Source organism: Saimiri boliviensis, chromosome 5, assembly GCF_048565385.1.
Source record: "Saimiri boliviensis isolate mSaiBol1 chromosome 5, mSaiBol1.pri, whole genome shotgun sequence".
NCBI classification, from domain to species: Eukaryota; Metazoa; Chordata; class Mammalia; order Primates; family Cebidae; genus Saimiri; species Saimiri boliviensis.
In genome coordinates this window covers 39,923,348-39,947,965 of record NC_133453.1, presented here as the reverse complement: position 1 = coordinate 39,947,965, position 24,618 = coordinate 39,923,348, and the positions used below count along the sequence as shown (strand labels likewise).

Sequence of the window (24,618 nt, the reverse complement as noted above, 5' to 3'; positions counted from 1 at the left end):
ACAGAGAAATCCTATCTCAAAAAAAAAAAAAAAAAACTCATGAGGATAAGGACTCCTACAGGAATGTATGTTCCATGAGTTTTGTTTACTGCTATATCACCAGAAGTTAGAATAGTGCTTGGCTTAGAGAATGTGCTCAATAAATATTTGTCAAATAAATAAGTATTGTCAAATAAGTAAATACAAAGATTAGTAATAATCACTCTTCTCACCTGGAACCCATCCGACAAAGAGATTGGTAAGATGAGGCAGGCATATATACAATAGCAGAATTGTAACACAGCATGAGAAAACTCAGGACTTCAAACCTAAAAAAAACAAATGCAAGGTTAAAAGGATTACAAATAATTACTTCTACTAGAGGCTGTAGTAAATGATTTACTGTACTGGATGGTTATGAAAATGCCTTAATATTGACCTTTATGATTTCTTAATCAGATCACCATAGTATCTTCCCCAAAGGTTTCCCTGTTTATATCTCCTTATTACAAGTCATATCCCTTGCTGTCATCTTGTCATCCATATTTCCTTTTTTAAAAAATAAATCAGTCTCGGCATGGTGGTTTACGCCTGTAATTCTAGCACTTTGGGAGGCCGAGGCAGCTGGATCATGAGGTCAGGAGATTGAGACCATCCTGACTAAGACAGTGAAACCCCATCTCTATTAAAAATACAAAAAGCCAGGCATGGTGGCATGTGCCTGTAGTTCCAGCCACAGGAAACTGAGGCAGGAGACTGCTTGAACCCAGAAGGTGGAGGTTGCAGTGAGCCGAGATCATGCCACTGCACTCCAGCTTGGGCAACAAAATGAGACTCTGTCTCAAAAATATAAATAAACAATGCTTGAATAGATGACACCCCTATGAATATAAGTCTACCATCTTCCTATTGACTTCATAATAAAATCCAAACTTACCACAAGGTCCTTTAAAATCAAAGTCCCTATTACAAGGTACTTTAAAATCCACCCTCATTCTTCTTTTCCAGCCTTACTTCCCTCCATTACCAACCAAATATACCACACAACATCAATCTTCTTACCACTCCAGCAATTTAATATAACCATTCAGAATTCCTTGCTTTAATGTATACTGCCCCTTTAACAGAATATATATATTTTTAATTGGGTGATTCCTGCTAAGATTTCAGGTTCTAGATCGAATTTTTTACCTTGGCCATAAAGCCCTTCTAAATTCTCTCTGATAAAGTAAACCAGTCCGTTATCTGTGTAGCTCTAATATAGCACTGAATTGTAATTTTACACCTCTACATGTATATATCCACTACATGTACATATCCCACTACGTGGGACAGTGTATATCCCACTGAATTGTAATTTTACACCTCTACGTCTCTTTCACCCACTTAGTAATAAGCAACTTTAGAAAAGAGAACCTCATTTATTCATCTCTATTATTAGTGTCCAGCACAGTGTCTAATATATTATAATTGTTTAATACTTGTTGAATGAATAAACGCTTTCCTAAAATTTATAATGTCTAAGAAAGTGGGTTCTAAATCTGGATACACATTAGTTATTTAGAGATCTTTTTAAAAATACACATTTCTGTATCTTAATCCAGTTGACCCACTTAGAACCTCGGGTAGGAACCAGGGAAGTTGTACCTCTAAAACACTTCCCATAGATGAATGGTGAAGGGTTTATGGAAACTCTTTGTATTATTTGAGCAATGTTTTTGTAAGTCTGAAGTGATTCCAAAATGAAAAGTTAAAAATCAAGTTGAAAGTCTGATCTGGAAGCAGCCACACTTTCAGATCCCTTCTGTTTCTCCATACAGCTAGGTAAAAGAATGGAGATTTATTCTCTGAAAGGATAAAAAATAATTTCTACTTGGGAGCCACCAGGTGCAACTATGATGGGGGTGGATGCCAAACTGAAAATAGGAAGATTAGGGGAAGTGAAATAGACCGGACTGGATATTGCCACTTGGCCACCAAAATACTAGCAACAAGATATCTAGTTAAGATACCAGAAGAGTTGTTTCTAGGGAATCTGACCACTCAAAGAGGAAAGACTTAAAGATACGGATTTGGGAAATTTTCCAAATGAATGGCCTAGGGAGATCCTATGGTGAAGTTCACAGTCAGTTATTTGGTTGGTGCAAAAATTAATTTTTTTAACGGCAAAACCGCAATAACGTTTTCATCAATACTAGCTCAAAATCAGCCATATATTAACATGGTCAGAGCTTCTCATTTTTTATTCCCCTATTCTTTTTTTTTTTTTCTGAGACAGAGACTTGGTCTTGTTGCCCAGGCTGCAGGCCGGAGTACAATGGCACAATCTTGGCACACTGCAACTTTCGCCTCCCAGGTTCAAACAATTCTCCTGTGTCAGCCTCCTAAGTAGCTGGGACTACAGGCGTCCGCCACTCCACTTGGCTAATTTTTTGTGTGTGTTTAGTAGAGAACAGGGTTTCACCATGTTGGCCAGGCTGGTCTCAAACTCCTGACCTCAGATGATATGCCTGCCTTGGCCTCCCAAAGTGCTGGGATTACAGGTGTGAGCCACCACAACCGGTGTATTCCTGATTCTTAAACAGGAGGGGAAAAAAAAATGGTCAGACACCTAAGGAACTCTACTAGGATGAAAAAGAGACTATAAAGAAATAGAAACGCCAGGTGCGGTGGTTCACGTCTATAATCCCGGCACTTTGGGAGGCCAAGGCTGGCAGATAATGAAGTCAGGAGATCAAGACCATCCTGGCTAATATGGTAAAATCCCATCTCTACTAAAAATACACACAAAAAATTAGCTGGTCGTGTGGCATGTGCCTGTTGTCCCAGATACTCGGGAGGCTGAGATAGGAGAATCGCTTGAACCCAGGTTGCGGAGGTCGGAGTGAGCTGAGGTTGTACCACTGCACTCCAGCCTGGCAACAGAGTGAGACTCTGTCTCAAAAAAAAAAAAAAAAAAAAAAAAAAAAAAAAAGGAAATAGAAGGCTGATGCAGTAGGTCACGCCTATAATCCCAGCACTTTGGGAGTCTGAGGAGGTAGGATTGTTTGAGCTCAGGCATTCAAGAGCAGCCTGAGCAACATTTTGAGATCCCACTGCTACAAAAAAAAAAAAACCTTTTAATTAGTGGGACATGGTGGTAGCCCTAGTTACTCAGGAGGGTGAGGCAGGAGGAGCACTTCAGCTCAGTTCCAGGCTGCAGGCTGCAGTGAGCCACAATCACACCACTGCATACCAGCCTGGGCAATAAAGCAAGACACTGTCTTGAAAAAAAAAAAAGAAAAAGAAAAAGGCCGGGCGCAGTGGCTCACACCTGTAATCCCAGCACTTTGGGAGGCTGAGATGGGCAGATCATCTGAGATCAAGCATTTGAGATCAGCCTGGCTAATATGGTGAAACCCTGTCTGTACTAAAAACACAAAAAAATTAGCCAGGCATGGTGGCATGCACCTGTAATCCCCGCTACTCAGGAAGCTGAGGCAGGGGGATTGCTTGAACCCAGGAGGTGGAGGTTGCAGTGAGCCGAGAACGCAGCACTGTACTCCAGCCTGGTTGACAGCGAGAGACTTCATCTCAAAAAAAAAAAGAAAAGAAAAGAAAAAAGTTTAAACTGTGCAGAGCTAAAGCATATTTAACTTGGGGGAAAAATATGTATGTGTATTCCTGACAAAGTTGACTATATAAAAAACTAAAACATACAGCAAAAACAAATAAATATCATAATGCCATATCACTTTTCACACCTATAAGATGGCTACTATAAAAAAGATGGAAAATAGGTGTTTGTGAGAATGTAGGGAAACTGGTATCCTCATACACTGTTGGTAGAAATGTAAAATGGTATACCCACTCTGGAAAGAAGCAGGTCAGTTCCTCAAGAAACCAAATGTTGAATTACCATAAGACCTAGCAATTCTATTCCTAGGTTTATACTAAAAAGAACTGAAAATGTATGTTCACACAAAACTTTGTGAGTGTGTGTTCATAACAGCTGCTGTGGTCTAAATTCATGTTGAAACTTAACCCTCACTATGATGGTATTAAGAGGTGAGGCCTTTGCAGCTGGACAAGGTGGTTCACGCCTGTAATCCCAGCATTTTGGGAGGCCGAGGCGGTTAGATCACCTGAGGTCAAGAGTCCAAGACCAGCCTGGCCGACATAGTGAAACCCTGTCTCTACAAAAAAACACAAAAATTAGCCAGGCATGGTGTTGCGCATCTGTAATATCAACTATTGAAGTGGCTGAGGCAGGAAAATCACTTGAACCCAGGAAGCAGAGGTTGCCATGAGCTGAGATCGTGACACTGTACTCTAGCCTGGGTGATAGAGCTAGACTCTGTCTCAAAAAAAAAAAAAAGATGAGACCTTTGGGAAATGATTAGGTCATGACAGCTCTGCCCTCCTGAATTTGATTAGCTGGAAAGCACCATCTGCTGGCACTGAATCTGCTGGCACTTTAAACTTGGACTTTCCAACCTGCAGAACTGTAAACAATATATTTCTATTGTTTATATATTACCCCGTCTAAGGTATTTTGTTATAGCAGCCTAAATAGACAAAAGAGAGCAGAGTTATTCACAATAGCCCAAAAAAAAAAAAAAAAAAAAAAAAGAAAAAAGAAGTAACTTCAATGTCCATCCACTGATGAATGGATAGATAAAATGTGGTGTATCTACACAATGAAATATTTAGTTATAAATAGAAAGTACTGATATATGCTACCACAGAAACAAACCTTGTAAACATGCTAAGTGAAAGAAGGCATACACAAAAGGCTACATATTGTATGGATTCATTTATGTAAAAAGTCTAGCACAGACAAAAACCACAGAGACAGAAAGTCAGTCAGTAAGTGGTTACCAAGGGGTAAGGGGAAGGGAGGAGTAACTAATGGCTATGGAGTTTCTCTGTAGTATGATAAAAATGTTCTGGAATTAGATAGTGGTGTAAGTTGCACAATCTTGTGAATACACTAAAAATCACTCAATTGTGTATTTTAAAGGGGTAAAATATTTTTTTTGAAGACAGAGTCTCACTCTGTCACCCAGGCTGAAGTGCAGAGGTACAATCTCAGCTCACTGCAAGTTCTGCCTTCTGGGTGCAAGCGATTCTCCTTGCCACCCAGTAGCTGGGATTACAGGAATGCGCCACCATGTCCAGCTAATTTTTCTTTTTGTTTTGTTTTTTTTTGAGACAGAGTTTCGCTCTTGTTGCTCAGGCTGGAGTGCAATGGCGCGATCTTGGCTCACTGCAACCTCTGCCTCCTGGGTTCAAGCAATTCTCCTGCCTCAGCCTCCTGAGTAGCTAGGATTATAGGCATGCACCACCACACCCAGCTAATTTTGTATTTTTAGTAGAGATTGGGTTTCTCTGTGTTGGTCAGGCTGGTCTCGAACTCCCAACCTCAGGTGATCCACCTGCCTTGGCCTCCCAAAGTGCTGGGATTACAGGTGTGAGCCATCGCGCCCGGCATTTTTATATTTTTGGTAGAGACAGGGTCTCACCATGTTGGCTAAACTGGCCTTAAACTCCTGGCCTCCAATGATCCACCTGCCTCAGCTTCCCAAAGTGCTGAGATTACAAGCATGAGCTACCACACCTGACTCCCTAAAGGGGTATATTTTATGGTATGTAAATTATATCTCAATTAAAAAAATAAATTTAAAGCCAATAATTAACTGAAAATGTACAACATGAAAAACCAGTGTTAATTCCTCAATATTCAAAAAGCTATTGTGAGTCACTAGGAAAAAAAAAAAAATACACAGCTCAATAAGAAAAATGGGATGGGCACGGTGGCTCACATCTATAATCCAAGCACTTCGGGAAATCAAGGTGGGAGAATTGTCTGAGCCCAGGAGTTTGAGACCAGCCTGGGCAATCCAGTGAAAACCTCTCCCACCAATCAGCCTATATATATATATATATATATATATATATGTATGTATACACACATATAGACACAGGACATGAATATGCAGTTCACAGGTAAAGAAAAACAATACTGAATAACAATGTGACACCAGTTTTTAACTATTAGATTGGTAAATACTAAAAACTTTGAAAATAATCAGTATTGGGAGTTAGTAGGTGGAAAAACTTTCTAACCACTAGTAGGACATTGAATTGGTACAGTTGTTTTGGAAATGGTAATTACAATATCTACTCAAACTAAAAAAGGCAGACATTCTTTTTTTTTTTTTTCTTTTTTGAGATGGAGTCTAGCTCTATCGTGTCATCTCAGCTCACTGAAACCTCTTCCTCCCAGGTTCAAGCGATTCTCCTGTCTCAGCCTCTTGAGTAGCTGGGATTACAAGCGCCCACCAGCGCTCAACTAATCTCTGTACTTTTAGTAGAGATGGGGTTTCACTGTGTTGGCCAGGCTGGTCTTGAACTCCTGACCTCGTGATCTGCCCACCTTGGCCTCACAAAGTGCTGGGATTACAAGTGTGAGCCACCTCGCCCGGCCATGAGCCACAGCGCCCAGCCACAGACATTCTTTAGTATAACAATTTCACTGCTAGGAATTTATCCTACAGATACTTTTTGTGCTCTCATGCAAATATACATACAAAAAATGTGTTCCTTGAAATATTGTTTATAGTAGCAAAAAAACTGAAAATATAGATTTACTCAATACAAGGTTGGCTAAAAACTGATGGTATGTATACAAAGTGAAATAACTCATCATTAAAAAGAATGAGATCTCTATGTGCTGCTAGAGAAAGAAATTCAAAATTTTTTTTGAGATGGAGTCTTGCTCTGTCACCAGGATGGAGTGCAGTAGTGTGATCTCGGCTCACTGCAAACTCTGCACCTCCCAGGTTCAAGTGATTCTCTTGCCTCAACCTCAGGAGTAGCTAGGACTACAGGTGCACGCCACCATGCCAATTTTTTGTATTTTAGTAGAGATGGGGTTTTACCATGTTGGCCAGGATGGTCTTGATCTCCTGAACTCGTGATCTGCCCACCTCAGCCTCCCAAAGTGCTGGGATTACAGGCATGAGCCATCGCGTCTGGCTCCCAATTTTTTTTTTCTTTTAAGAGATGAGTCTCACTTTGTTACCCAGGCTCGAATACAGTGGTACAATCATAGCCTACTGCAGCCCCAAACTCTTGGGCTTGATCCTCCAGCCTCAGCCTCCAGAGTACCCAGGACCACAGGCATGTACCACCACACTCAGCTATTTTTTTTGTTTTGTTTAGAGATTGGGTCTTGCTATACTGTCCAGGCTGGTCTTGAATTCCTGGCCTCAAGTGATCCTTCCAGCTCAATCTATCCACTAGGATTACAGGCATGAGCCACTGTGTCCAGCCCAAGATTTATTCTTTAAAAAACTGGGCTGGGAAGCTGAGGCAGGAGAATCACTTGAACTCGGGAGGCAGAGGTTGCAGTGAGCCAAATCATGCCACTACACTGCACTCCAGCCTGGGTGACAAAGCAAGATTCTGTCTCAAAAAAAGAAAGAAAGAAAAAAAGAAAACAAATCAGCTTGGTAGGTTGGCTGAACTGCATGCAGTTTGCTGCTATGTTTGTTTGTTTGTTTTGAGATGGAGTTTCACTCTTATTGCCTAAGCTGCAATACAGTGGTGAGATCTTAGCTCACTGCAACCTCTGCCTCCCGGGTTCAAGCAATTCTCCTGCCTCAGTCTCCCAAGTAGCTAGGATTACAGGTGCCCACCACCATGCCTGGCTAATTTTTTATATTTTTAGTAGAGACAGGGTTTTACCATGTTGGTCAGGCTGGTGTCAAACTCCTGACCTCAGGTGATCCACCCACCTTGGCCTCCCGAAGTGTTTGGATTATAGGTGTGACCTACCATGCCCAGCCTGTTTGGGTTTTTATCAACTCATGAGTGGTGGCCAGTGGTCTGGCCATGTGGTCAGGCAGAAGGGTAACACAAAACTGGCCTATGAAAGGGGTGCCTGTATATGGAAAACAGCCATATAGAAATCACTATGGGAATTTGAAGAGTGTGTAAGTAGGATAACATCAATGCATAGCAGGAGAACCCCTTTCCAGAATCAGGTGACTGGTACCTATGGGCAAATATCCCTATGTACTCACTTGGAATGATCATTTGGGTCCATGAAATGAGCGGACATGGTGGTACTGCTGCAATGCAGAAATGGGTTGAATTTAGATGTATTCTTTTTGTACCCTCTGGGGCATAGAATGCCAATAAAAGAGACAAAGACTGCAGATAGCTGGCAAGCTGAACTGATGTCAGCAGTCTCTGGAGGCCAAAAATGGGGCCTCACAGGAACAGATACTCTGCATTACACTTTGCTTATCAGATTGTAGATCAAATATTCAGAGTACTGTAAAAGGACCAGAAGACATTGTACCCATATGGACTGCTGAGTTACATTTTTGGAGCAAGAAACACACTTAAAGACCATAAAGTCCAACAATGGGCAAACAGACATCCTCAGGGTAATGGAACAGCAATTGCATGGAATGAAAGCAATTGAAAAAGAAAATAATTAGAAAAATCAAGTAAGCACTTTGGGAGGCCGAGGTGGGTGGATCACCTGAGATCAAGAGTTCAATACCAGCCTGGCCATCATGGTGAAACCCTATCTTTAAAAAAAAAAAAGAAAAGAAAAGAAAAATCAAGTAAGATATTTTTGTCTAAAAGGCTGGGGTGGCCAGATGTGGTAGCTCACACCTGTAATTCTAGCACTTTGGGAGGTCAAGGTGGGCAGATCACAAGGTCAAGAGATCAAGACCAACCTGGCCAACATGGTGAAACCCATCTCTACTAAAAAAATACAAAAATTAGCTGGACGAGTGGTGGCACGCGCCTGCAGTCCCAGTTACTCGGGAAGCTGAGGCAGGAGAATCGCTTGAACCCAGGAGGTGGAGGTTGCAGTGAGCCGGGATCATGCCACTGCACTCCAGCCTGGACAGAGAGCAAGATTCCGTCTCAAAATAAATTAATAAATAAAAATAAAAAGTAAAAGGCTGGGGTGAGATACAGGCACAAAGGGCTGGATTATAAGTTTTCATGACTGTGTACTTAACCTGAGGGGCACCAAGTGAGGGCTGATCATCACTGGAGAGACTCCTCTGTTTTTCTGAGGGGATTTGGAAGGAGGCAGTGGAGAGATGATGCTGGGATAGTCATCATCACTATTCTGTTCTTCTCATAGTGACAGCAGGTGGTGGTATTACCATATGTTTTTCCCTTCTTTTCCACATCACCTCAACATTTTTTTCCCACCTAACGCAGTTGTTGCAGTACCAGTGCTGCAACTGTGGATCCAAGGAGCAGAGACAATTCCTAAGCAATAAAACTGGAACTACACCTTCAAATCTTTGTCAGAATTCCTAAAGGCCTGATGGTATAGACTGTGCCTTCATTCCATCTGGCAAAATTAAAGTTGAAAGAGAATTTACATTTATTGCTTAGTTGTTGTGATAGCACATTAGTTCTTTATGTAAATCTACCCTATGTCCTTGGAAGTAAACTGATGGGGAGGCACTTGCTAGCTAGCTTTGCTGCCAGAAATAGGGACCAACACAATGGCCAAACCTAACCTCTCTCCAAAGGTAGAAAAGTTTGAGTATAAGTGAACAGAGAGAGAGAAATAGTAGCTGAGATTTTTTTAAATGAATAAATGAGTTGTGCAATGTGGGAAATAGATTAGCACCTTAGAGGAGGCTCGGAGCAAGAGATGATATACTATTAGCTCAATTATACTATATGCCTGAAAGAGTAAAAGTCATGTTTGTGAGACCACTCCTGCTTTCAGAACTTAATGAAGTTGAACAGAAGTCTGTAAACTTAAGTGACCTCTCTGGGAGATATTTTGGCCATATATGATGATGAACTGAGATAACTGTTAATGACTGACTGGTACTCTGTGAATGTGTCAGTATCTTTGGCTCTTATTTTTTAGGTTTCATTTACTGCCCTCCTGTGACGTGGTATAATACTGGCATCATTGGTAAGGTTACAATAGTGTCATATGTATTGGAAATTGAGTTAAAGCCTCCTTAGAATGAATACTAACGGGAAATCATTTGCCCTGAGGAAGAACTAGATTTAGCTAATCATTAGCTAATTTCTATAACAAATAGTTCTGCACAAGTTTATCACAAGGCAGATCAAGAAGAGATATGAAGCAATCAAATTTGTGCAAAAAATATGAAAATATATGCAAATGTTAAAGGATGAATTAGTTCTATCTTTAAATCTATCTGTAACGTACACTTGCTCCTCTAAATGCTAGGCATATTCAAAATTATAATAGCTGTCATATAAATGCTATACAAAATGTAGATACCCAGATAAAAAACGTGATCATTTTTGAGCCTTGGCCAAAGACCAGGAGACAGTCTGTATAGTAAACACAGATGCTCCTTGACCTACGATGGAATTGCATACCAATAAACCTACTGTAAATTGAAAATATCATAAGTCAAAAACGCATTTAATACACCTATCCTACTGAACATCATAGCATAGTCCAGCCTACCTTAAATGTGCTCAGAACACTTACATTAGCCCTACAGTTGGGCAAAAATCATCTAGCACAAAGCCTATTTTATATTTATCATAAAATTGAGTATCTCATGTAATAAACTGAATATTGTACTCAAAGTAAAAATGAGAAGGGTTGCATGGGTACTTGAAGTAAAGTTTCTACTGAATGCATATTGCTTTCATACCACTGTAGAGTTGAAAAACCTTAAGTTGAACCATAATAATTCATGGACCAGTTTTGGCCTTCCTCAAAGAGAGATATAGCCTTTGCTCCTAGGAAGTTAATCTATGTCATATCTAATAAAGAGAGTCTTTGTTAGGGCAGGGACTGGTAACACCAGAACTTGGGGCTGGACTGACCACATCTGACTTTCTTGGGTAGGAGTTGGTCATTCAAGAAAGAACTACCATGTGATTTAAAGTGGTAGCTCTGGGTTACGCTGCATCAGTCCACATGGAGGCTGAGATCAACCAAGTGAGCAATGAACCTAATCAATCATGCCTACATAATGAAGCCTCGATAAAAGACTCTGAAAAGCAGAGTTTAAATGAGCTTCCCCCGTTAGCAATACTTTGTGTTTCCTGTCATGCACTGATGCTAGGAGGGTAATATATCCTGACTTCACAGGAAAGGACAACAGATGCTTTGTGTTTGACACCCTTCATATTCTACTATATACGTCTCTTTTGGCTGACTTTAGTCTGTATGCTTTCCCTGTAATAAGCCATAACTGTGAGTATAATGGCTTTCAGTGAATTCTGCGAGTCCTTCTAGCAAATTATCAAACTAGAGTTTGGTTTTGGGAACTCCCAAAACTGTCAATTTGTGTCAGAAGTGAGGACAGTTTTGGAACCTGTCCCTCAAACTTTGTAGTTTTCTAACTTCAGGTACAAATCCCATTCTTCATTCAAGAAAGCAAGGTGTAGAGAGCAGATAAACTGAGAGAAATTGCTAAATTGCAGTACTATAATATGAATCCTGGTTTGACTGACTGCACATTCACTTTTTACACTGCTTTATACAAGATGATCATAACATAATACCAAACATTAGACAATGGTATTTCACGACTACAATGTATTTACCATTTGGACCCTTCTTATACTAAACTTGACTGAAGTAATTATAGTTAACTACTAAGCATAAATGAACAATTGTTAGCTAAGTGCAGTGGTGCATGCCTGTAATTCTAGCTACTCAGGAACCTAAGGTGGGAGGATCACGTTGAGCCCAGGAGATCAAGACCAGCCTGGGCAACATAATTAGATTCTGTCTCTAAATAAATAAATAAATGGGCCAGGTGCAGTGGCTCATGCCTATAATCTCAGCACTTTGTGAGGCTGAGGCAGAAGAACTTCTTGAGGCAAAGAGTTCAAAAACAGCCTAAGCAATATAGCAAGATCTTTCCTTTACAAAAAAAATTTAAAAAATTAGCCAGGCATGGTGGTGCACACCTAGTCCTAGCCACATGGGAAGATCATTTGAGCCCAGGAGGTCAAGGCTGCAGTGAGCCATATTTGTGCCACTGCACTCCAGCCTGGGTGACAGAATGAGACTCTGTCATTCATTCATATGTACATGCATACATACATACAAGTTGTTACTATATACAGTTTTGACCATTACCGGTTCTGTGCAGTGAATGTTTCCCTCTGAGGATGAAGATCACTATAAACAACTCTAATGAGATCATGCTGACACAATGCCCCTTCGGTCAAAGCCATGGATCCAATTGTTGAAGGCTACAAAAATAAGGTACAGTATGAGACAATGTCTCTACCATGAAGTAAAAATCTATATCATGTAATGGTATTTAATTTTATTTTCCACAAAAGTTTATTTTTTTATTTATTCAGTTTCAGATCATTTACTCTTCTCATTCTTCACAGAAAAGATTCAGAATCTTTTCCATTTCTCAATTATATAAATTCTATAGCTTCTTTTAGAAATTGTCTGTAAAATGTAAAACTAAAAAACATTTTTTAAAAGATTATGCAATAAATCTATATTTAGGGGAGTAAGAAAAGTTGCTGAAAAAACACATCCATTGTAATGTTTATATTCCAGAACAGAGTACAACTGCTTATAATTAAATAACACAACAATGTTGAAGACAATGATCAAGTATCTCTCTTTTTTTTGAGACAGAGTCTCACTCTGTCACCCAGATTGGAGTGCAGCGGCATGATCTGGGCTCACTAAAATCTCCGCCTTTTGGGTTCAAGTGATTCTTGTGCCTCAGACACCCAAGTAGCTAAGATTATAGGCATCTACTACCACATCCAGCTAATTTTTTGTATTTTTAGCAGACATGGGGTTTCGCCATGCTGGCCAGGCTGGTCTCAAACTTCTGACCTCAGTGATCCACCCGCCTTGGCCTCCCAAAGTGCTGAGATTACAGGCATGAGCCACCATGCCCAGCCCAAATGTCTCTTTAAATGTCTCAAACATAATTAAGTTCATGTTTCTAAAGTTAAAACAACCACCAGGCTGGGAGCAGTGGCTCATGCCTGTAATCCCATCACTTTAGGAGGCCAAGGCGGGCAGATCACGAGGTGAGGAGATCAGGACCATCCTGGCTAACACGGTGAGACTATCCTGGCTAACATGGTGAAACTCCACCTCTACTAAAAATACAAAAAATTAGCCAGGTGTCATGGCCTGCACCTATAGTCCAAGCTACTCAGGAGGCTGAGGCAGAAGAATTGCTTGAACGCAGGAGGCAGAGAGTTGCAGTGAGTTGAGATCAAGCCATTGCACTCTAGCCTGAGAGACAGAGAGAGACTCCATCTCAAAAAAAAAAAAAAAAAAAAAAAATTAACACTTTACTACTCTCCATTTTATTTCATAACATGATACATAGAACTTAATTAAAATCTATTATTCAGAAATATTCTGTGCTAAAATGATTCCTGGCTAGATGGGAGACATTCTATTTTAAATACAAAACAAAGTCCCAGGGAATTAATTAAGAAAATTAATAGTGCAAAGAGTTATGAGATAGTCAGGATACTGTGCATTGACAGGAAAATAGAATATAACGTCTAGACTACTAGCAAAGTTTCTTTAAATGTTATCCTCACAACTTAGTGTAGTGGCAATAAAGACCACTGCAGACCAGGAGTTTGATTCATAATGATTTCTTATCGGATTTTAATTAATCAGATTTTAAAAATTAAAAATAAAACTATAAAAATATAAAGAATGTTCTTTAAAATTCATAAGAAGACTAATGAGAATAAAAGCTGATACTGGTAGAAGAATAAAAAAACAAAAAACTAGAGAAAATTTTTCATTATTTTCTGTCTCTCTCGTCACAGCTCAGTTTTACATCACTAATAATAAAAATCCACTTTTAAGAAGCAAATCAGTAAAGATATTTTAGGAATATTTATCTCTAATAAGAAATTGACTTTTTAATTTGTTACTCAATGTAATTTAAAATAATTTCACCTTTCCAATGTTACTTACTTCATGGTATATTGAAGGCTTGGATAAGGAAGGGATAGTGAAAGACAGAACTTTATTGTTCCCATCTTTATCAGCAATTTCCTATAGTCAAAAAATATACAAAGATAATGAAATAATCACAGATCTACAAGAAATAATAATTACTTTCTTAATTTACAAAATATATAATTGGCAGTAGGAAGACTTTTCAGAAATAGTAATAGATAAAAATATTAACCGTCCTCCTTTATTCGTACTCTTTGGTAGTAGAGTTATAATCCACAGAGACAGATATTGAGTACAATATTATACTAAGCCAAATACAACATGACTGCAAAGACATGAAGCAGGCAAACAACTCAATTTTCATGTTAAATTTACATACACAATAGGATTACAAGTGATTAGATATTTTAGCATAAACATGGCTATGCTAAACAGATTAAAATTAAAAGGTCTTATCCAAGAGATCCACACTTACAAAAATAAGAAAAACACATTGATTTAACACAGAATGATTTTTTTTCCAGATTTACTGAGGTATAATTGACAAATGAAAGTTACATATCTACGACATACAACATGATGTTTTGATAAATGTATATACTGTGAAATGATTATCGCAATCAAGTTAATGAACAAATATAACACCTCACAGTTATCCTTTTTTTAAAAAATGGCGAGAACATTTAAGAATGAATCTTGAATAAAAGAAACTCTTACAATCATTCAGCAATAAACTAATGACCTGAAATTAGCCACAATTAATAATTATTGGGCCAGGTGTGGTGGCTCATGCCTGTAATTCAAACACTTTGGGAGGCCAAGGCAGGTGGATCGCTTGAGCTTAGGAGTTTGAGATCAACCTAGGCAACATGGCAAAACCCTGTCTCTACAAAAAATATAAAAATTAGTTGCCTGTAATCCCAGCTACTCAGGAGGCTGAGGCAGGAAAATTGCCTGAACCCAGGAGACGGAGGTTGCGGTGAGCTGAGATCACGCCATTGCTCTCCAGCCTGGGTAACAAGAGCGAAACTCCGTCTCAAAAAAAAAAAAAAAAAAAATTAGCTGGGCATGGTAGTGCAGACCTGTAGTCCCAGCTGCTCAGGAGGCTGAGGTGGGAGGATCCCTTGAGCCTGGGAGGTGGAGATTGCAGTGAGCTGAGACTGCCCCACTGCACCCCAGCCTGGGTGACAGAGTGATAGCCTCTCTCAAAAACAAACAAACAAAAAAGATTATTAGTCTAAATCATTAAAAATAAATTCATATTTAGTAATTTTTACTAAACTATAAGAAAGTTCTTGTGATTTTTTTAAAAAGCACTTTATTTTCATAAAAAGGACAATGGACAATGGTATCCTTCATTTCTCCAGTCTTTGGCACCTCCAATATTCCTGTTATAAATAAACATGTGCCTACAGATGATGGCAATCAGAGGAGTGAAAACTGCAGCAATCCTTTTCCCCACTGTCTTATTTTTGTCTATTTCTCTTACAACTCATATTAGCATACATCACTGGTATAAAATTCAAAGACAGAAGACTACCCTTACCAGACCCACATGGTAGGTAGTCAGAGACTAAGTAGCTGCATGGCCTAAAAAGAAGAAACATCAGGCTGGACACAGTGGCTCATTCCTGAATCCCAGCACTTTGGGAGGCTGAGGCAGGCAGTATCACTTGAGGTCAGGAGTTCAAGACTGGCCAACATGGCAAAACCCAGTCTCTACTAAAAATACAAAAATTAGCTGGACGTGGTGGCACATGCCTGTAATCCCAGCTACTTGGGTGGATGAGGCAGGAGAATCACTTGAACCCGGGAGGCGGACGTTGCAGAGAGCCGAGACTGTGCCACTGCACTCCAGCCTGGGCGGCAGAGGGAGACTCGGTCTCAAAAAAAAAAAAAAAAAGATAATATATGGACGACTGCCAGTATGACTAAGAAAAACTGAGAACCACAGAAAAGAAAGAATATAGGTATCAGGGGAATTAAAAGGCGTCCACAGCCTAGGGTTCCATTTCCGACATATAACTGAGGATTTTTCCATAGTATACTAATTTCGCATTCTCAAAAGATAATTGAACCACAGCACCAACAAGTTATGCCAACAACTTGTCAAACATGACACTTTGCAAAATGTTTGCTTCATGTGTCTCATTATTGAATTTTATTACATGAAACACATTAATAAAAATGATAGCTTAATGCTAACCATAATCTAAAATACCAAACTTCATTATTAAATCAACAAACATTTACTAAGTATCTGCTGGTAAGCACTATAGGAAATATAGTGATATATAAAACAAATTTCCTACTTGAAAAAAAAAATTCAGGGAAGTTAAGAGAGCAGAGAATTTCTTTTCTTTTTTTTTTTTGAAACGGAATTTCGTTCTTGTTACCCAGGCTGAAGTGCAATGGCGCGATCTAGGCTCACCGCAACCTCCGCCTCCTGGGTTCAAGCAATTCTCCTGCCTCAGCCTCCCGAGTAGCTGGGACTACAGGCGTGCGCCACCTTCCCCAGCTAATTTTTTTGTATTTTTAGTAGAGACGAGGTTTCACCATGTTGACCAGGATGGTCTCGATATCTTGACCTCGTGATTCACCCATCTCAGCCTCCCAAAGTGCTGGGATTACAGGCATGAGCCACCGTGCCCGGCAAAAGCAGAGAATTTCATCCTACACCCGTTTTCACTTTTTTTTCAAATCTACTTTGAATTTTGACAGTAATAATAATGATGAACATTTATAAACACCCTAGGCAACATGATGAATTCTTCAAATTGTTTTTAGTCCTACTAACAATGTCTTCTTTTTTACCTATGAGGCAACTGAAGTCAAGACATTAAGTAACTTGCCCAAAGTTAAAAGAGACAGTAATGGCAGGGCATGGTTCTGAACTGAATATAAGTCATTCTAAAGCCCATGCTCCTTCCTTCAGACTTCTAGTGATGGAAATGTTTGTTAATGATTTTTTAAAGTAACTAATACTTAGAGGAGTGAGCACTGGTACAGAAGAATATTTACCATAAGTGAAGAATATTTACCATGAGATTCAATTTTCTTATATTTACTACTTTTCAGTTATAAAACTAAGCTTTATTATGTGGAGTATTTGTTTACAATGTATACTAAATAAACAAAATGTAAGACTTCAAGGGGCAGAAATTTCTATATCAATGGTGCTTAACTGGACATCATGAGAAAAAAATAGAAAAATAATGTTTATGGTACTTAATTCCTTAGAAGAAAAGAGTTTCATAAACAATGTACTATCAAATACATAATAGATTATCAAATAACTATTAATAATTTACAACTTTTATGACAAATAACACTTTGGTTTCTAACAAATACATAATAGATTATCAAATAACTATTAATAATTTACAACTTTTATGACAAATAACACTTTGGTTTCTAAATCACTACCCCACTCCAAAATACATTCATAATGACTCCAAAATACATTCATAAAATTCACGATTCTTTGTTGATGAATTCAGGTAACTGTCCAACTTTGTAGAGTCACATGGGAGTGGAAATATGATGCTGTGCTATTTTATTTCCTTGCATTACACAAGAAAATGTGCTTGCTGCCCAAGTCTTCAGAAAAGTGCTACATACATGTTCCCATGTTCCTAAACTCTCTCACCTTTTCACCTTGCTTCATACAGTCTTTGTAACCTTTCTAGCATACCCTCCCCATCTTGTAGAAGTAATCAAGTCTCAATCTTCAAGTTCCACGTAAAACTCCTAGTATCTCAGAAGTGCTCATGGTTTCGTTTCTCCCCCAAGTTTCCACTGTGTTCTTACTAAGATTTTAAAAATCATAACATGCTATAATACTATATGGACTTTTTTTCTTGTAACTGATGTCCTCCCCTTAGAGAAACAGAAATCCCATGTCCATTTGCCTCATTCTTCTCAATTATGTAAATAGCCTTTAAAATATAAGGAGTGATGATTACATTCAATTTATAATTCCAAAATCTCTCTGCATACCACTAGATTAATTTTCCTAATACAATTATTCTGTTCAAAACCCTCTAATTGTTTTAAAGAGAACTTAAACCTCTTCACTTTAAAAAGACTCTCTAAAACTGATACAAAATTGTCTTTTCCAGCTTGCATATATTCTCTGTGCTTCAAACAGAATTACTTTCTATTTCCAGGACATGACTCTCCTGCCTCTCTGCTTATGTTCATTTGATAGCTGTTTCCTAAAACCTCACCTTCTTCTCATTCCAACGGACCGAAACTATACCTCTTCATAAAGTTCAGCTTAGATGCCATTACCTCAATAAAGCTTGCCATGATAACTTCAGCTAACATCTGAGTTTCTCTCTGAAATCCTATTACACAAACTGCATTATTATTTCGGTAAACATGTCTTTTCGAGCACAGCAAGAGTTTCCTAAAAGTAGGTGTCGCACATGTAATTCTCTGTATTTTCAGTGTCCAACTCAATGCCATACATTCAAAAACATTCATAAATATTGGTCAAATAAAAAAATTTGAAGAAATAAATATTAATGTTATCAAATTATATTTTTACATACTTTATAAAATGCATTATCAAAAAAATGCATTATCAATACCTACCTCTGTACTCAACCTAATTACTTCAAACAAATTATGCTTATAGACATTTGAATTGTTTTATCTTTTTTCTGAGATGTGGTCTTGTTCTGCTGCCCAGGGTGGAGCACAGTGGCACAATCAAGGCTCACTGCATCCTTGACTTCCTGGGCTCCAAGAGATATTCACTAAAGGCATGTGCCACTATGCCCAGCTAATTTTTTATAGAGATGAGGTTTGGCCAAGCTACCCAGGTTAGTCTCAAACTCCTGGGCTCAAGTGATCCTCCCAGTTTGGCCTCCCAAAGTGCTAGAATTATAGACATGATTTACTATGTCCAGGCTCTATCTATCTATCTATCTATCTATGAGACAAAGTCTCACTTTGTTGCCCAGGCTGGTGTGCAGTGGTGCGATCTCAGCTCACTGTAGCTTCCACCTCCTAGGTTCCAGTGATCCTCCTGCCTCACACAACACCATGCCTGACTAATTTTTGTCTTTTTAGTAGAGACAGGGTTTCACCATGTTGGCCAGGCTGGTCTTGAATTCCTGACCTCAGGTGATCCACCTGTCTTGGCCTCCCAAAATGTTGGGATTGCAGGCGTGAGCCACAGTGCCCAGCCAATTTATTTTTCTCTAAACATTCCTTAAATATTATTTCAGAGGACCTTAAAAAGTACTTAAAATTTCTCAAATTGTCATCAACTTACCAAATTGTAAATTCCTAATAGAAGTGCTTCAATGCAACCATTACTCTGTCTGTCTCGGCTAACTGTAAGCCGTAAATAAACCCACATCAATTCTGGCAAGAACTGCAATGTGAACCTCTTAAGTCGAACCTCTGAGCTACGATAGAGCTCAAACAGCTGGTGGCAGACAGGCTCCAGGAGCTAAAAGGAAAATAAAGTGCATTGGTCATTTCAATTCTTTTGGTTCTAACTGTTTTTTTTTAAAGGTACATATATCTGTATATTTTTAAAAGAGTCTTAATATTAATTTCTCCACATTTTGAGTTAATTTAACCAAAACCTTTGTGTAAAGAGACCACATATTAAACTGATCAATCCACTAACTATAAAAATTCTTTTGTGCCTATATATTAATGTACCATTCAGTATACTGTACTATTAAATTTACTAGATTATTAGTCCTTTACCCAATGTTTTTTTTGTTGTTGTTGTTGTTTTGAGACAGAGTGTCGCTCTTGTTGCCCAGGCTGGAGTGCAATGGCACGATCTCGGCTCACCGCAACCTCCGCCTCCTGGGTTCAGGCAATTCTCCTGCCTCAGCCTCCTGAGTAGCTGGGACTACAGGCACGCGCCACCATGCCCAGCTAATTTTTTTTTGTATTTTTAGTAGGGACGGGGTTTCACCACGTTGACCAGGATGGTCTCGATCTCTCGACCTCGTGATCCACCTGCCTCTGCCTCCCAAAGTGCTGGGATTACAGGCTTGAGCCACCGCGCCCAGCGTCCTTTAGCCAATGTACTACATTTACATTTGAGAAGAATTTCCCTTTCTAACCAACTATTACTATCCTCCATTTTTAAAAACTGTCCATTGAATAAAATAATTTTGAATATTGTTGGCAATAAACTTAAAATCTCAACTGAGACTATGATTTAAACAAATTACACACCACTCTTACTGAAAAGTTTGTATTGATACAGAATTTTGTAAGAGCCATGTTGTTAGGCAAAGCAACTCTTTTTTTCAACCACTGCTAATCAATTTCTGTAGAGTCAAAAATTTTGTACATATTTTGGAATATGAAGGATTCTATGTAAGTCATTTGTTACTTAACATTTGTTAATCATTTCCATGAAAAACATGTTTCTTTGGAGGAAAATGTATGCATTTATAAATGTTCTGTAGAATCAGTGTATTGTACTGATGTAATTTTCACTAAGTGTTCAGTGTCTTAATTGTAATACAAAATTCATTAAAGTGTCCACGTTCCATTAAAACAAATTATATACCACTCAGTAGGGGAAGGGATTTTTGCAATACATATTTATGCATCCAAAATTCTAGCTAATATTTAAAATATATACAAGTAAAGCACACTGTTTTAAAACTGACTTAAATTTTACTTATTGTATTTATGTGAAAGATTTTAAAAAGGAGAAAATTATACAGAAATCGCTTTTTCAGTGTTCAACTGGCTAATTTTTCATACAGTATCACACAATATGACTTATGAAAAACTTCGTGACCTAAAAAACTGAAGAAAATGAGCAGTTAAAATAAACATCCCCATTTTTCCCTAAATATGTACTGCCGATTCGGAATAAGTTTGCTGGAGTAACCATAGGCTGCACAAAACTGGCTATGACTTTAAAATTCATATAAAATGCTGACAAGAGACTATAAAATAATTGTTAAAGTTTAACACTAACACTTTAAAAAAAAAGAACAGTTCAGTAATTTCATATGCTTTCCTCTATCCTGAATTATTAAAATAATACATATACATTTGGAAATCTGCTTGAATACAGTTACATACATCTGTAATAATCTAACATTCTACGATAAAAAATCACTCTCATGATTATAAAAATTTAACAAAAAAAATAAATAAAAATAAAAATTTAACTAATCCATGTTAGTTAATATATTTAGAAGAGTTAGGCTTAGCTCTAGAAACACTCTAATGCTTAAAACATTTACAAACATACAGATCCTAGTCTAGTAAATACTAAGCCCTTTATGTGAAATCACTATCAGAACAGTTTTCAAAATCTTAAAAAATATTCCAGAGGCTGGGTATGAAGGTGCACATCTGTAGCTCCAGTTATTCATGAGGTTGAATAGGGTAGATGGCTTGAGCCCAGGAGTTTGAGGCCGCATTGAACCATGATAGCATCACTGCACTTCAGCCTGGGTAACAGCAAGACTGACACAAAAGAAAAAAAAAATTCCAACTCTCCCCTTACACTGAAAGTCTAGACTAGTCAGACAGTTTGTCAAAGGTCATTGAAGTTAGCGGTGAAATAAGACAACTAAATTCAGGTATTCTGACATCCAGTTGATGTTTCCACTCTACCACATTTCTTGCATTAGAATGGAGGTATGGATTGTTTAATTATAAAACAGTGTATTCCATGAAGTGCCAATAATGAACAAGTAATAAACTTTTGGAAACTTTCAGTTGCTGGCATCTTTCTTAAATACTGAGAGCAATATTCAGTTCTTCAGGAGAAGTAAAAAACTGTTGCTCTCACCCGGGCACGGTGGCTCACGCCTGGAATCCCAGCACTTTGGGAGGTCAAGGTGAGTGGATCATGAAGTCAAGAGTTCAAGACCAGCCTGGCCAACATGCTAAAACACTGTCTCTACTAAAAATAAAAAAATTAGCCGGGCATGGTGGTAGGCACCTATAATCCCAGCTACTCAGGAGGCTGAAGCAGGAGAATTTCTTGAATCCGGAAGGCGGAGGTTGCAGTGAGCTGAGATAGTGCCATTGCACTCCAGCCTGGGCAACAAGAGGAAGACTCCTTCTCAAAACAAACAGAAAAAAACAAAAAATTTGTTGCTCTCACAAATTTTGTTTAGTAAAAATTTATACTCATATTTCAAACTCAGTCTCTTTAGTAAAAAACTCTCCAAAGATCGCCTCCCATAAACTTTATGGAACATGGTACAATTATCATGAATTTCTTTCTTTTTTATCTTTTTGAGATAAAATTTCTTTCTTTTTTATCTTTTTGAGTCTCGCTCTGTTGCCCAGGCAATGGCACGATCTTGGCTCACTCAATGAAGTCTCTGCCTCCTGGGTTCAAGCAATTCTTCTGCCTCAGCCTCTAGAGTAGCTGGAACTATAGGTGTGTACCACCAAGCCTAGCTAACATTTGTATTTTTAGTAGAGACAGGGTTTCATCATGTTGGCCAGGATGGTCTTCTTCTCCTGACCTTGTGATCTGCCCACCTCGGCCTCCGAAAGTGCTGGGATTACAGGTGTGAGCCACCGCGCCCAGCATCATGAATTTCTTTTATGAAGATCTTAAACTCCTGTTTCTCAGTAGCAACATACACTGGCATGTGGGACACTATATTTTAATTAAGCACAGTGAAGAACATTATTACTCTGTTTTTTTAAAGTGAGTGGGGGAGAGCAGATGTTGGCAATTCAGTAACTTTTAATCAGTAAGACTGTTAAAAACTTGCCAGTCGGGCGGGGTGGCTCATGCCTGTAATCCCAACACTTTGGGAGGCTGAAGCAGGCTGATCGCTGGAGCCCTGGAGTTTGAGACTAGCCTGTACAATGTGGCAAAACATCATCTCTACAAAAACTACTAAAATTAGCCAGGTGTGGTGGCACACACCCAGGTAGTGCCAGCTATTTTGGGGGGGCTGTGGCAGAAGAATTGCTTGAGCCCAGGAGGTTGGGCTATAGTGAGCTGTGTTCGAGTCACTGCACTCCAGCCTGGGTTACAAAGTGAGACTCTGTCTTAAAAAAAAAAAAAAAAAGCTAATGCTATGTGTTAAAATCTTTTATTGTGGCCAGGTTCAGTAGCTCATGCCTGTAATCCCAGGACTTTGGGAGGCCAAGGCAGGAGGATCGCTTGAGCCCAGGAGTTCTAGACCAGCCTGGGTAACACAGTGAGACCCTGTCTTTACAAAATAAAAAATAAAATTAGCAGGGTGTGGTAGCATGTGCTTGTAGCTAATTGAGAAGCTGAGGTTGGAGGTTCATGTGAGTCCAGGAGTTTGAGGTTACAGTGAGCTATAATGGTGCCACTGTACCCCAGCATGGGATACAGAGTAAGGCCCTGTCTCAGGAAAAAAAAAAAAAAAACAATAACTTTAAGTCAAAGCATATGTATCATAGCACCATGTTCTCAAATTCTTAATATAACAAATGCTTCTGACCTCCCTTAAATGACACCACCACCCACATCAAAAAGTATTAAAAAATCATTATCCTTGGATTAGAAAAAATCATAACTGACACCTTTCCCAAATTTAGCAAACACTGTTTTGACATGATAATTACTAAGAGATATGCTATTTGATGAACACACTGAGAGTATTTTGAGTGGAATAATGAAGATGAAGCCTAATTTGAGTGGGTTAAAAAATGTGAGGTGAAGAAATGGAGACAAGCAGACAGAGGCTATGAATAAGCAATTCTTTATGAAGTTCATCTGTGAATAGGGACAGAGAAATGGAGTAGATAATATAATTGGAGGTAAGCTCAAAGTTTTTAAAAAGTAGAATATGGCTGTTTACCATATTCCACTCATCAGGGAAAGAAAAAAAGATCAGTGATGGAAGAGAGAAGGAATAATTGCAGTACCAGAGTCCTTAAGGTAGCTAGAGAAGATGGGATCCAGGCCTAAGAAGAAGATAGGGCTTTTGATACAACCTGAGACACTTCACCCACTAAACAGCAGAAAAGGCAAGAGAGTGCTGTAGAGTGGTATATTTGAATGAGAAAATACGAAAGTTTCCAAATATTTTCTTCTTTTTTTAAATGACACAGAAAACAAGCTGAAAATGAAGAGGAAGGAGAAGGTGTAAAATGAACAGTGAAACAGTCTATCCAAAAAGTAAAGACTGCAAAGCTACATTTTATGTGCCAATTTGAAATTTGTAGTCCTAAATTTAAAGTGGAGAAAAATCAATGAAATTGTGTTTTCTCTAGGCATGTTCAACTGCCCAGGTACAGGTATGACATAAATGGATGGCTGGGTTTCATCCCATGTTGATATTATGAATATGAATTAAGGGAATGAGAGGCAAAGGAGGTAAGAATGTGTGCAAGAAAATAACTGTAATGATGGGCCATGAAAATCTGCTTAGAAAAAGTGAGAAGTGAGACACTGAGGAGAGGAAGAAAGGCATTCAAATCATGAAAAAGTTACAGGGTTAATGGATTAGAGGTTTCTGTGAAATAGAACTGCTAGAGTGACTAAGAGACCTGAAAGTGAGACCTGGAGAAAAATAAAGCAGTATGTTGGTCTAGAGATTAAAACTGAAGCTGTAACACAGGTTCATCATGACATGTAATACTAAACTTCTAGGAAATATACATTCTGAAGAACTTTTATGGTCTTTAAAGCAAAAATGTAAGACTATTGTATGTTCTAATTTGTATTAAATATGGCATAT

The 24,618-nt window shown here is 38.6% G+C and overlaps 1 protein-coding gene across 11 annotated transcripts in view; it reads right to left on the bottom strand.

Annotated features, from left to right (window-relative positions):
* HYCC2 (hyccin PI4KA lipid kinase complex subunit 2) overlaps positions 1-24,618 on the bottom strand; it is an 87,155-nt gene that overhangs the window by 21,392 nt on the left and 41,145 nt on the right. For all 11 annotated transcript variants that reach the window (XM_074399292.1, XM_010336448.2, XM_003925665.2 and 8 more), the window contains 4 exons: positions 19,215-19,394; positions 13,946-14,026; positions 12,101-12,216; positions 213-308 (listed from right to left, as the gene is read on the bottom strand). In XM_074399292.1, the coding sequence (XP_074255393.1) occupies positions 213-308; positions 12,101-12,216; positions 13,946-14,026; positions 19,215-19,394 (473 nt within the window). The remainder of the gene's footprint in view (positions 1-212; positions 309-12,100; positions 12,217-13,945; positions 14,027-19,214; positions 19,395-24,618) is intronic.